A 14,495-nucleotide genomic window follows, 5' to 3' on the forward strand; every position below is an offset into this window, starting at 1 on the left:
ATAAATTTATGATAGATAAATTTGTACATAAATGAGCTAAATAATTGACAAAATCTACAATTATTGTTTAATTACAATTCATTTAGGCATATTGTTTATTATTAAGAATATATGTAGGCATATCATACAGTAGTGTTTTTTATTAAATTGTTTTCTATATCAAATTTTCGAATAATTTAAATAGTTTAAATTTTCAAGTAATTTAAATCAAATATTCCATTTAATTTTCTAAAAATTTTGTATTCATTACACGCGATATGTTGATGTCTGGCATTGGGCAATCATAGAAAATTCTTTATAAAGTTGAACCTTCTGTGTTCACCGTTACGCTGACAACTTCTGCGAACTTTTGGCGAAAACTTTTTAAACTGTCACACGCTAATCAGGATTCTCGTCTCAATCATGACTTTGTATTCTTGCTTCTAGTGTTGACTCTTTGACAATTTTATCATAAAATGATAAGAATTATTTTAATTTATATGTTTATATTTATACATTCTTTGAGATGGAAATTTATTTATTTTTTTAGATAGAATGACAGGTGCAAGATATAAATGTCAAAGTCTTTTCCTTTCTTTTATCTCTCTCTTTCTCTCTCTCTCTTTCACCTTTGCTTTCAGCGCGCGACATCGTTGCTATATTTGGTGCAATTGCCAATATCGAACGCCAACTGCAGTTACACTGCCTGAGCAACGATAAAGTTATATTCGTCATCGTTCGCACACCGATCACATAGATCGTTGTATTTATAGAAGACATAAATAAATCACATAATGTACGGCGTTGCGATACTTATAACTTTTATTTTGGAAGTACACTTTTATTTTGGAAGTACTTTTGAATTCTTTTATGATCGATAGTTTGTGACAACGAAGCGCATTTTCATATAATAGAAAAGTAAGTATACGAACTTTCATCGCGACTTTCGTGCTATTCTGCATTTATTTATTTATTTATGTGTATCTATTCGTTCGCAGCTAGTGCCGACACAAAGTTGATGCGTCTATTTATCTGATGTACATATCTGATATTAGGCGAAATTAAATGACAACCATCGTTAATTTTAAAGTTTTCTTCACTTTATCAAGTATCGACATTTTAATATAGAAAGAAAGAATAAGAAAAAGATAACTGCGTATATGTGTGCGAAACTTACTATGTAATATTAACGGGAAGCTTTCTCCATTAATATTGCACGTGTGGGCATGTTATATACTAACCAAGCCTTGATCATAATAAAATTTTTACCACGTTTTGACTTTTTGACGTATGATCAGAAAAGGTGCACAAGGGAGTGAGCCATATTTCACGTCACCCGCTTTTCTCATAAAACTCGTACTCATCCGACGTGGCCAAAGGGTCTGACAGATTCATCAGCGGTTCGATTTATTTTTTCCGCCGAGTTCCAATCGACTACCATGGTCGTTCATGATTTCCCATCGCATCCTCCCATCTAAACCTTAGAAAATATCACCCGGGCATTGCACGGAAAGTGAAAAACTCCGAACTACGTAATAAATTCCCGAACTACGTAATAAATCGCGGCAGCCAGCAGTCAGGCAGTCCGAGTGCAACCAGTGCAGAAAATCATGCCACGAAAACCGACGCAAAACGGTGCAAAGCAATGCCGACGTTCAAGTGGCAACAATCTTTTCATCTTGAGTCACAGATCTTTACGTGCGATTTCAGCTTTTCTTAACACGCTGTTCGACAAGCAGATCTTTCGAAATTCCGGAACAAATTATTGGTATTCCTACCTCAGGTATGAGTGAAGCGACGCGACGTAGTATTATGATATACTTGTGCGTACTGTGTCTCGGGAAAGCTCGCGTAAGACTTGATTCGTCGAGCTTTAGATGTTCTGTTGTCACCCCTGATGTTACCTCTCGTTCCTGTTTTCTTGAATTTTGCTCTCTCTTTTTCTTTTTATTCAAACTACCTTAGCTACTAAATCACTAGTTGCAAATTGTTCTATTCTTCATCTATTATAATTTACATGTCTCTTGCTATTAATGTAAACGTATTCTTAGAAATTGTTAAATATTTCAATTTTCATGCTTTATTTATACTCAACAAATAACAAATAATGCCTATAACGATTAAAACTGGATCTTAGGTGCTTTTTAAATAATTCTATGTAATTTATATACCATATTTGTAGTCTTTTAAATTGCGTGTATATGGTATATCTGAAGACACGATAGTGTCTCGGCGCTAATATAAATTCACACAGAATTATTTAAAAAGCACTTAAGATCCAGCTTCGACCATTATAGGCATTATTTCTTACTTGTTGTGTATTCACATTATACAGTCTTGATAAATTGTTTATTATTGTTTATTACTCAAACAAGCACTTTTGGGAAAGATATATGAGTTTATATATACTGTCGCTAACTCGGTCACTATTCACACCATCATTATTCGACTAATGACTTCTGTGACTTTAAAGGTCCGAGCCATTAAAGGTCCATCGAGAAGTCAAGACTAAATGATATCGCTTTTGCGTCGCAACTCTATCCCTAATTCATTACTCTACATAGTAGATACAAGGTGTGCTAAAGGTCGCATCTCTTCCCTACTTCAGTTAATAACGATGTTGACTGCTACAGACCACCTTATACGGTCGTACACGGGACTCGTAAGATCTGAGCGTCGACGGAAATACGTTTGGGAAATTAAGGTGCAAAATTAATATTCAGTATGGTGGCGACCTTTGCGGTCGATACGCGGTCACCCACGGTTTCGTTTTTGTTCACGATGTTGCTTCAGCTTTGTCAAGAATCTTCCACGACCACCATTAACGATGACGAATTGCATACTGATAAATTATCCACATTCACAGATTTTTTGTAACCTGCGTCTCCAGGGAGGTTATTCGTGAGGAAGAAATGTTAGAGTAAAATTAATTCCTTTTATCGCAGGTAGGTATGCATCGCGGCGACTCATTCACGACAGATGGAATATCGCGCAGGGAGTGCCACCGATTAATTAGAAGCTGTCCAGGCGACTGTGATAAATAGGTTGCGTAACAGGATCATTAAGACCTCGGAAAATTTCAACTGAACTTGTAGCGCAGTGTAATTAACGTGTAATTCATCGTTCACCTGTAAATAATTTCGATATAATGGTTTCGCGTTGAGTAATAGGTTTAATATCCCATATATTGCGGTACGTGAACCCTCAAGGATTAGGGTAATTTCGACATTAATCATGGGCCATCGATAAAACAGCGAGTTATTGAAAGCAGCTCTGATCTCATCGAGGTTATAATTCTGAATTCCCGAATTAATGCGAGTAGCAAATTGTTTTTACGAGTGCAAGCCGCTAAAACATGAACTTCTCGGCTTTGCCATAAGCCGTGCTAATTTCGGCATTGTATTCGCTTTAAGTCACGGGATCACAAATGTTCTCTAAGCACATGAACTGCGGTAATCTGTGTACAGTGGGATTCGCGAACACCTGTTCTGTTTCAACACTAAGCGTAATTAGTCAATTAGTTACTTTGGGCATGTTACGAGTTATGGAGATCTTAAATATAATAATAAATATCGGTTTAGTGTAAATATATCACAAAACTTTGTATTGTTGGTTTTATGCTGTCTTTCTCTTGTTACGGTGAATTGTCATGATTAAATGATTAAAAATTCATAAACATAGATGCCTGATTAATATTCTATTTATCATCATATATATATTATGCTAACAGTGTGTTTAAAATTTGATTTTAGCTGTACAAGAGGAGATTTCTTGAAGTTATTTTTACACCTGGAGAGTAAGGGCATTTCCGAATACACCCCTTGGTCTGGTGTGCTTTGCGGAGAACTGCGTGACATCCCACAAGTTCTTTACAGCTCGAGATCAACACTCATTCTGGAGTTTCACACTCAGTTCCCATCATCTAATGCTACTGGCTTTTCCGGCACTTTTCGTTTCATCGATAGACGTGAGTTGAAGTTTTTATACAAGATATTATATAACTTTTTAAATACTAATAATAAGAAAATTTAATAGTTATTCGTGAAGATAATAGAGTAAAGAGTTGCAGAATATAAAATACAATCGATTATGTAAAAATCTTCATAAAGATTATTGCTGCCAAAAACAAGAAACGCGTGCACCATTTATCAAAAATCGACATTTCCGATGAAACGAAGCCGTTGCACATTCTTGGAAAGCTTAAGACAGAAAATAAACTGTATTAAGAGTGACGGTATTTTAACGGAAACTTTTTCGTTTCTCGGTCTGGAAAATTCGTTTGGCTTGAGAGAGTTCACTCAACCTCGAGCTACTGCGTTTATCGAAAAATTTTAGATCTCGTTTTACGAAACTCTTTCAAGTTCACTTTTAAATCACTCCGCAGCTCAATCGGAAAATTATTTCAAAGTTATCAGGAAATCGCTACGAACGATTTGTGATAACGAATGCCTGTTTCCAAAATGATTTTAATTAACACATACGCACACACATATAATTACGCGCGCGCGTGTATGTAATAAAAAAATAAAAAGATTATGTATTTTTGTGAAACACAAACCGTTAAGATTAGTAGTAGTTTCATAACTTAACAATAGATCATAAAGAATTTTTCTCTGGGATAATAAGCTATTGTGGTCACACACACACACACACACACATACACACACACACACACACGCGCGCGCACGCGCGCGCGAGCAAAATTAAAGTCGAAAATTTTCAGACTGTACGACCAGTTTAGAAATTTTGTAGATTTTAAACCGACGGTTCGTTAGTAAGCGTTTCACGTATATAACTGCCCGACACATGCTTTAAACATGCTGTCTCGCAAACTTTTTATTTTACTCACGTGTATGCAGTCGGCTTACGTATGCCGCGAATAACAGTGTCATAATTCTCTCATGGTGGGTGAGAGTTCCCTCTACAATTTGGAATCATTTCTGCATCTTTTTTTCTGCACAGGATGCAGCGGGATTCTCTTTATGTTTCTACAACTTTCCGCGTGAAATTTTGTACTCTCTATATAATAAAAGATACAATATCTCTCGTCCAAGATGCGACCAAACATGTATATTCTGTTTTTAATGCCAATCTGATCACTATTTTTGAGATTAACTGTAAATTATCTTTTTCATTATTTGCATATTTCTGTGCATTTCCATACAACATCTTAATTCTTACTAAACGTGAACAGTAACAAACAAGATTTATGAAAAATTGAATGAAGGATAAAGAAATAACAAAAATAACAACAAATAATGATGATCAGCCTACTGTGATGACTATTATTTAGTGTTTTTTATATTATATAATTTACAAATATTCAATTTTCGTGGGATGTAATCAATATTTTGGATTACATGTAATCCAAAATATTGATTACATCCCACGAAACTGGAATATTTGTCGGTATTTTATCAAAGTTTACAATTAAAAACGGGATAAAGCTCTTGATATATCATAAGAAAAATACACTTGTGCCATCCCTATTACCTGGGAAACGTCACGAATCCATTTTGTTCGATCCATCATCCAACGAACACGTTGTTGGCGTATAAACGGGAAAAATGATGCTATCGACAAAAGGCATATCTCTTTTCTCTGTATTTTTCCACGCTTTTTGTTTTCAATATTTTATTTTTATTTATTAATTTCAAATTTTGATTTCTTAATTTATATTGCAACCGATAATAAAATTATTTTAACAAATTATATGTAAAATATTTTGGAAATTACATATGTAGTCATAAATCATACCAATTATATATTATTTAAATCAAAGTATAATTTCTAATATAATACGTAATTCTAATCATATAAAAATTTGGAAAATGCTATTTGTATATTTTTATATATATATATATAAATTTATAAACTTTTGGATTTTCAAACATTATCTTCATTGTACAATGTCTATTGGATTAAACCGAGGAAAAAGTAGAACAAAATTGAAAAGAGAGACCATTTATTTTCAATATTATGTAATATATAATAGCTAAAAAATACTTTGAATCATATATAGACGATAATACATCAATAACTTGTTGAAGGTTTATAATTAGTAGGATTATACTTGTGTCAAAAAATTATATTTTAAAGTGATTTTAAACTAATTTTAAAAGACTTCATAATAATTTTTCACATTTTAAAATATTTTTATTTGTTATTTTTAAGCTTCTAATGAAAAGAGTTTAAAACATAAATTTTATTGTTATTTATGATTGCATTTACTGTATTATAATTTTTATATCTTTTTCTATACGTTTTTTTAATGATAGTACTTTTTTAGTGCTAAAATATTGTAATATATATTAAAATTGATAAGATAGTAGTTATACTGCTATAGGCTAATTCATTTATTACGCTTCTTCGCCCACAATCTCAATCACGGCCAAATCCGCCAATTAATGAGAAAATTGCGAAGGCGTCTTCTTGGTTGCTAAAAATATCTTTCCACGCTTCTAAGAGATTAACAAGGATATTCCCGTTTACCTTAGATAATTACCTGAAGTTTAACGCGGTGAGTTTGATGAATAAGTTTCTATATGCTATAACGCGTGTCATGTTATTTTACAGGAATTGTTACATCCTTGTTTATACGATCTAAAATCGACAAAAATAAATTTCAAAATAATTTTAACGACAGAACATAGACAGAGATATGCCAATAACTACAGTGCACGAACTTATAATAGGCGAATAATTATATTCCTCGGGACATCTGAAACTAGGAAAGTTACAGTCAAAATTTTAGCAAGTCCGAATGCTTATCGCTACTGATAAAATGTGTCATAATTGCAATAATCTAGATAGAGAGAAAATATGGAGCAAGTCGAAAAGTCCTTCGGCTATTTGTGCGGTATTGATTATAAAGTAGGAAATTTAGTCTAGACTTTTCACAAGTTTTCTTACTAGCGGCACCAAGCTAATTACTTGGGGAGCGTCGGGCTCGTACCGCGATATCGACTTCAACTCGATATTCCGTTATATTACGATCCATTTTATATTTTCCGGCAATTAAAGGGCATCGAACTAATAACATATTTTGTTATTTGTTGCGCTCGAATGTCTTTAAGGAAAATACTGTGCAATCGATAAATTTAATGATGTAAAATTTTCGATTGCTTCGTTAAAATTTTTTATTGAAAATGAGTGTAATTTGTATAGTTTGGTAAAAGCATCAAATAAGAATAAAATTTGGTTTAAAGATAATTAAGATTAAGATAATTAATTTGGCATAGTTACATTATTTGAGACAAAGTTTGACTTATTTTTGCGATATGAATGTTAATAGTCATTTTTGACGTATTTTTGTCTATTGAACATAAATCTATTGATAAAATTTGACTAACACATCATAATTTTGAGCAAATGACGTGAAAGGAGCAAAAAAATGACGAATATGAGAATTTTTGTGACATTGTACAATCGGTACCAAATTTTTTTCTAAATTTCACGAACGCAAAATCAATTTTTAGCTTTAAAATGCATTTTGATTCATTTTGATACGATTTTTTGTTTTCGAGGTACAGGTCTATACATGTAGCTACATATATTACGTGAGCAAAAAGTTATTTTCATATTGATATATATCTCGAAAACAAAAAATCATATCAAAACGAAATGTATTTTAAAACTAAAAGTTGATACTTTCGCGTGTCATTAATAAAATTTAGAAAAAAATTTGGTACAGGTCATGAAAACCCTAAAAATCATTATTTTTTGCCTTTTTGACGCTATTTTTCTTAAAATTGTGACGTGCTAGCTAAATTTTTTTTAACGGACTCGTTTTTCGCAAACAAAAATACGTCATAAATGACTATTCACATTCGTGCTACAATATGATATTGGATATTATCAAATTATTGTATTTTGATATAACATGGAATAGTATGAAATAATAATCAGTAACATTACTGGCAATTGGCTTATTAAAATCTCCTGAGAATATATGTATATTTTGTGGTATTCGTAAGTTTGTTCATATAATTTGATTATTAAAATCCTTGATAATATTTTCGCCAATCCCATTGGAGTAGAAATTCACTATGCGATCTCTCTTATGCAATCCCACTTTGCCATGCGTATTTTCCGGTTTCTCGTACCTTAGAGACATCTGATACGAAAAGTACTTAAACTCGTAAAGTTTTTCAGACTGTCGAGAGTTAACGTAAATCTTACCTTACGGAAAGCAGGTTGATGGTACAAAACTTTGACTCGGGATGTCTATCTATTTCACGGCCTCGTAAACAACTTCGTGTATCATTATGAGTTTTACTGTAAGGACGAATATTCCTGACGATGAAGAAAGTTAATGAAACCACGAAAAGGAAAAGAGCTTATGCAAAATGCCTCATATTTTGGTAAAGATTAAAATAACGTTTATGTAACTTGATATGATGTTTTACTATTACGATACCATTACGATTCATTTGAAAATAAAATACTGTGCTTATTCAGCTTTAAAAAAATTATCAAATATATTTTTAGCAAGGGAATACTTTGGATATTGATCAGACATTATACTTGGTTCACTTTTCTGTACATTTCTCCTGCGGGATATAAAACACATATACTATCGTCTATTATCCTATAGATATATATTTTGAATTTCTTTATTTTATCACGAAATATTATAAACGTTACTTTAGAAACACACTTAACATATAAATATGTATACAGAAAAACCATGAAAGTATTTTTTCTAAGGATAAATAGTATTTTCTGGATGTATTATTTTGTACATATAAATCGCTTCTTTATTACGTTCTTTTATTACTTTTGTACTTTCTATTAGACAGTAGGATTTCTTTAAATTTTGCAGTTAAATGCTTAGGTATATATTCTTCGAAATATTTAAGTAATAAAATATAATATTTTGCAATAACATCCTGCGGTTTAGCCTGTATGCTCCTTATTATTTTTTACGTAGTTCAAAGAGCCAATATCATTATACTTGTTTAATAAAGTATAATTTTTAAATAAGTATAATTTTTAATAAAGTACAATTTTTAAATAAGTAATGTTATATATGAATTTTATAAATTTTGTCAAAAGTATACAAATATCTCGATAGAGTTATATAAGGTGTAACTAAAATAACGCCTACTAATCATTCAGTGCTATTCCTAATAAAAAACTAAATCCAAAAGTCCTTTACCATTTTGCAATTTTCGCAATAGTTAATGAGATATTAATTTCTAAATATTGCCGAATAAACAGATAAAATCGATGTGTAAGACAATTTTAAGATATCTCTCCGTGTTCTTTATGAAATATTTTGAAGATTTTTCTTAAAGAGCTTTTAAAGGTATCTTAAAGCAGTCTTATACGTCGATTTTAGACATTTTGCTCATTGAGTAACTAAAAAAAAAAAGTATTGCGAAAATTGCAAAATGGTAGAGGACTTTTCGTCTCAGTTTTTAGGAATAGCACTATATGCCTAGTGGGCGTTATTTCGGTTACACCCTGTATAGTGCATTATAGTTACACTGAAGTACTGTTTTCTCGTGCTGCTTTTATTAAATGTAACATCACGATTTGACTAAGCATAATTTGAAAACAAACTTTGGTAATGCATTATCTGCCTAATACGCTCGTGCGGATGTTATCTACGAAGTATACGGTAGGCTATCAAAATGTGGAAGAGTTCAAACACGAGAACGTTACACGAAACAGTACATCCTGTTTTAACCGTTGCATTGTCTGGGTCCACAGCCATATGCAGTAGTGCAAACAAACGCATCGCGACTGGGCTCAATCGCTCCAATTGCCTTAATTTGCACTGAGGCGGATAGATTGATAATGAATCGCAAGCGTCATTACGCAATTAATTTACGAAATTCAATTGCATACGCGTGGGAATAACTATGATGCGAAATAGCAGCTTGGATTTTCGTTGCGCCCCGATGGAAATTACGAAACAGCAACGTGTACAAGTTTGATCAGGCATAACAACGTAAACAAATATTGACACTTTCGCACAAGCGGGTGGGTTTAGTTTGAAAAACGAAAATCTCAGCTGCGTTCAAGTTTATTCGACTGTTGTTTGTCCACGGATAGTAGGTCGTTCGGTAAACGGTCGAGCAACGCAAAATTAATTTCAGATGGAAACATTCGAATCTGTAATTATAGCGATAAACTTTGGATAATATCAATGAGAAATACGAAATAATTAACTTTACAAATATTTACTTTATGCATTTAATTAACAAACGCGCTTTTATATATATATATATATATATCTGCAAATAACTTGGAAATGGATTTAATAAAACTGAGAATATTAATAGTTTTCTGCAGAAATAAGTTAATTAAAAAACTGTCGGAATCTCCTTTTTTAAAGATAACATATAAATTGGAATGTGAAGATATAAAATTGTTTCCTTCACTCATATAAAATAAAAATCTATTCGTCAAAATCTAATCTTAATATTAAATTGGATAATAATCTTGAAAATTTGTGTCTACATCGTTCTTGTGGAAAATAACGTAATAAGATTAATTCGAGAAAGAGAACACGGGTGACGAGATGAAGAAGAAAGACGAAGTGTAAGATTAATTCTGCAAGAAAACAGCTAATGCAGAAAGATTTGCCGCGCTATTTCCACAAGAGGACCCCGAACATTGTAAATCATCTCGACATTCATGGCGTTCATACATTCGCGCGCGTTCGAGCGAACAGTTTGCCGCAGCAATTTGTGTTCTGCACTCGAAAGAATAATCGACGCTACTTCATTTTTTTATTGTATACTTTTATCGTTTATTGTATGATTCATATTTGACGTAAAAAAAGAAATTACTTCGTAGTGTTTCATTCGCGTAATTTTAACTAAAAGCTTTTTCCGTTTCTCCAAATGTCGAAATGACGAAATTACGGTGCGTCCGCTTGTGCTCCGCGATGCCCATAGATTGATCACGGGGCTCGTTGGTTGGTACCAGCATGCTCGGCCAAGTGGCGGCTAAGTGTTTGTATACGTGCGCCTGTACATCACACGTGGGTACACCCACGGGCATACAGGGGATGTGTTACACGCGCTAGCCCGCCCAGGGTACCACCGGCGCAAAGTGACTACGTGTCCGGCGTACCAAGCCCATTAAAATCTATCTACGAGCCGATGTTGTACCACGAAATTCAAGAAGAATCCCGAGGAGCTTACGTTCTTCCGCCGTGTTCATGCTGGTGGAATCGTGGAATTTCTGTTCGCGCGAACAAGCGGCTCTAGCGTATTTCCGATCCGCAGCAAAGATTGGTTCAGAGAATTCGTCTCGAGAGAGAAGCATAGCTTCTTCCCGTTACAACGAACCTGCGGTCTCGTTTATCGTGTTGACGCATGATTCTTTTAAACTTGCATAAACAAACGGAGTGATTATGATTTTAAAGCGTGTAAAGTATGAAGTATTGAATAATGCATCTTTGTTGGACGCACATATTCGAAGGAATAAACAGGTGCTGTACAACGCTTCGATAACAAAACGGTGCGACGAATCGTTAATGGTTGCACTAGAAGCGATGAATTTTGTTTGCAGTGTTTACTACATCAGTTGCAAACATGTGCGTGCAACAAGGCCATACGATTAATCGATGCCATTAAGCAACACGGGAGACTCAGCCAAGCGAAAAGGGAGAGTTATTTCTCCGTAGAAAAATGGAAACGGTTTGTTTGCATTTAACTCAAGAGGAGAAATATAGGATGGCCGGATGTACATGTACCGTCACAACTCGTCAAAACACAAAACGCGTTGTTAGCGCATATCCGTTCGTTAACACGGCGGATGGATTTACAGAAATGATTTATTAACTATGCGTGTTAATTCAGTACGATATGTAAACAGTTGTGTATTCACCGCAAACATAATTATTTTAGTTAAGCCTCGGAGAAACCACAGCACTGAAATGAAATATTAAAACAGTTATTAAAGATTTTGCTACAGCACAAAGAGACGGTTTGAGAGTTTCGCTGCGATAGAAATGCGTTTTAATTATAGAGAGGGAATCCGGGTGAACACAATTGGCTTCCTCGTACTTTATACGATAATGCGCGACCCACTCGGTTTCTGACGTAACGACCTCCTGCTTTAGAAGATCTTCAGCTTCTAGCGACTGTACGTGCAGATGCGACCGACCTTGTGTAAGCGAATTAATGCTTGCTCTCTTTTATACCACTGTATGGCGCTGATCAAACCAACGCCATGCAAAGTGCAAATTACTTAATTAACCGAATAGCATATAATCTAATAATACCATATAATACAGAAATGTAATTAACGATCACACCGTATAAACATGTATTTATAAAATTTATAAACAACTATTCATATGATGATTTAATCACAATGAGTGGTCTATAATGTTTAAAATACTTTAATTGACAATACAACGTTCATAATTAAACAAATTTACGTTATTGTTACGCATTGAATATTTTGATATTATTATATAGATTACCAACAAAAGCATCGAGAATTATTTACTTGTGTTATGTATATCAATAAATTTTTACGTGTAACAATGTGGATTATACAATATAACAATTTGATGGTAAAGGAGATGCATTATTAATTTTCCCCACTTTGTAATTAAAACAAAAACTCAATTATTATTTTTCAATCTCTGTCAATCTATCGTTTTGTAAGTAAATATCGAGTAATTCTGTATTTAGTTAGCCATGTGAAATATTGATTCATAAAATATTACTTTATGTATGCATAATTTCTATATGTATGCAATTTATAAATATTTTAACAATTACATAATCACAAAACCGTAAATTTTTCATAATTCGTAGTTATATTCTTCGTTCTCATATTTTATTTTACTAATTCACGTTGTATATTAATAAGTTTTATGTAGAATTTAGTTACAAGAAGTAGCACGCATTTTGCATGCGAGAACAATCTGCTAACATCAAAATGAAAACACTTGCCCGTAGAGCAAACGGTGACAATCGCTGCGAAGACTTCCATTTTTCAAAGCATATAAGCGAAAGAGCAGCAAGACATATCTTCCGCGTCGTGGGGAACTAGCACGTCGGCACTTTCTACATCGATCGCTCTAAATAACTCGCCCGGTAAATTTATTATACTCGGCACCCTTTCAAAAAGAACTCCGCGAAACTTGTTCCAAGGTAGAATCTCTTTTCTAGAAAGCCGTGTCCTCGTCGCAGAAAAATTGTATACGTATATCGAGGAGTAACTTATGGTTAACGCGGCTAAAGTGCAATATGCGTTACATCCTAGATAAGTACATTATGTACCAACGACAATGTTTTATTGATTTATACCAATGACAATTAATGTTTTATTAATTTATATATCTCTTATGCACCACATTTCTCTCGTTTGCGATTTAATTTAATACCAATGCTCTTGAAGCTCGAATGAACACGATATTAAGCAGGAGCCAACCAGTGCGAACATTCCTAACACTCATATTATATTGATGATTTTTAGGATTTAATTTGCATTTTAACTTTATGAATTTAACGCGCAAATATCGCGAAGTAAAGTTGTACGCTCGCAAAGTAATTTCAGTCCCAGTTCCAAATTCCATTACGTCAAATCTGAATAATTATATGTGTGCAAATACCGCGGCACAGTGCAAACTGCAGTGAATCACAAATATATACCGGTCCCTAATGAACTTTGCCATTCTCTCGGATCTTAAGACAATAAAGCCCAAAGTATCTTCATAACCATAAGGATATGTTTTTTATTTAATAGTAAAAAAATTTATTTAATAGCAAAAAAAAATCTTAACGTATTTATAGAATGCCGAATGCTTTAAAGGATACAATTCTATTAACGAAAATGTTCGAGTTAAAACACAAATGCTGATTAATGAGAAAGAAGATGTTTTTCAATTGCGAAATATTGTTAGCACGGACAAATAGGAACACAGAGCAGAAGAAAATTAAATTTTAGTAAAGAAAAAAGAATTATGCAAAGAAGATGGCAAACAAAGGCGCTACGAGAAAAGGCGGAAAAGGATAAGAATCTTGCGAAGAGATGAAAATAAAAAAATCCACAAAAGCGAGAATATTGTGGAGAAACACGTCAATAAAGACATCGTAGTAATTCTACTGAAGAATTAAAACTGAAACGACGTAATGCTTAATCGAAGCATGCTAATTGTTCGATAATTCTAAATTATATATAAATAGGATAATAATTAAATAATTTGTGTGTCAGAGACACGATTAAAAAGATCTATTTTTTGAAACTTATATACAGGGTGTTTCCAAATTAAATGGCAAAACTTCGGGAGCGTGTAGAGGAGTAAAAAACTAAGAAAAAAAGTCCTATAGACATATGCTCGTTTTTGCTCCGTTTCAGAGAAATCGAAAAAAAATGTTTACATTTCTTGCCATATCTAGCACCGACATATTTGATTACATTTTCCACTTTCTGTTATGAATTTGTCAGTCGCTCTTTGAAAGCCTTTAACAGTAGATGAATTTTGTCTTTTGCAATATGCCGCGTACGTATTCTAATAGTGAATATGCTGATATGGTTTT

The 14,495-nt window shown here is 33.2% G+C and overlaps 1 protein-coding gene across 2 annotated transcripts in view; it reads left to right on the plus strand.

Annotated features, from left to right (window-relative positions):
- Nucleotides 1-14,495, plus strand: part of Sol1 — a 256,251-nt gene that overhangs the window by 84,322 nt on the left and 157,434 nt on the right. For both annotated transcript variants that reach the window (XM_018451833.1, XM_018451832.1), the window contains exon 4: nucleotides 3,732-3,946. In XM_018451833.1, the coding sequence (XP_018307335.1) occupies nucleotides 3,732-3,946 (215 nt within the window). The remainder of the gene's footprint in view (nucleotides 1-3,731; nucleotides 3,947-14,495) is intronic.

This window comes from Mycetomoellerius zeteki, unplaced genomic scaffold (assembly GCF_001594055.1).
Source record: "Mycetomoellerius zeteki isolate Tzet28-1 unplaced genomic scaffold, Tzet1.0 scaffold323, whole genome shotgun sequence".
NCBI classification, from domain to species: domain Eukaryota; kingdom Metazoa; phylum Arthropoda; class Insecta; order Hymenoptera; family Formicidae; genus Mycetomoellerius; species Mycetomoellerius zeteki.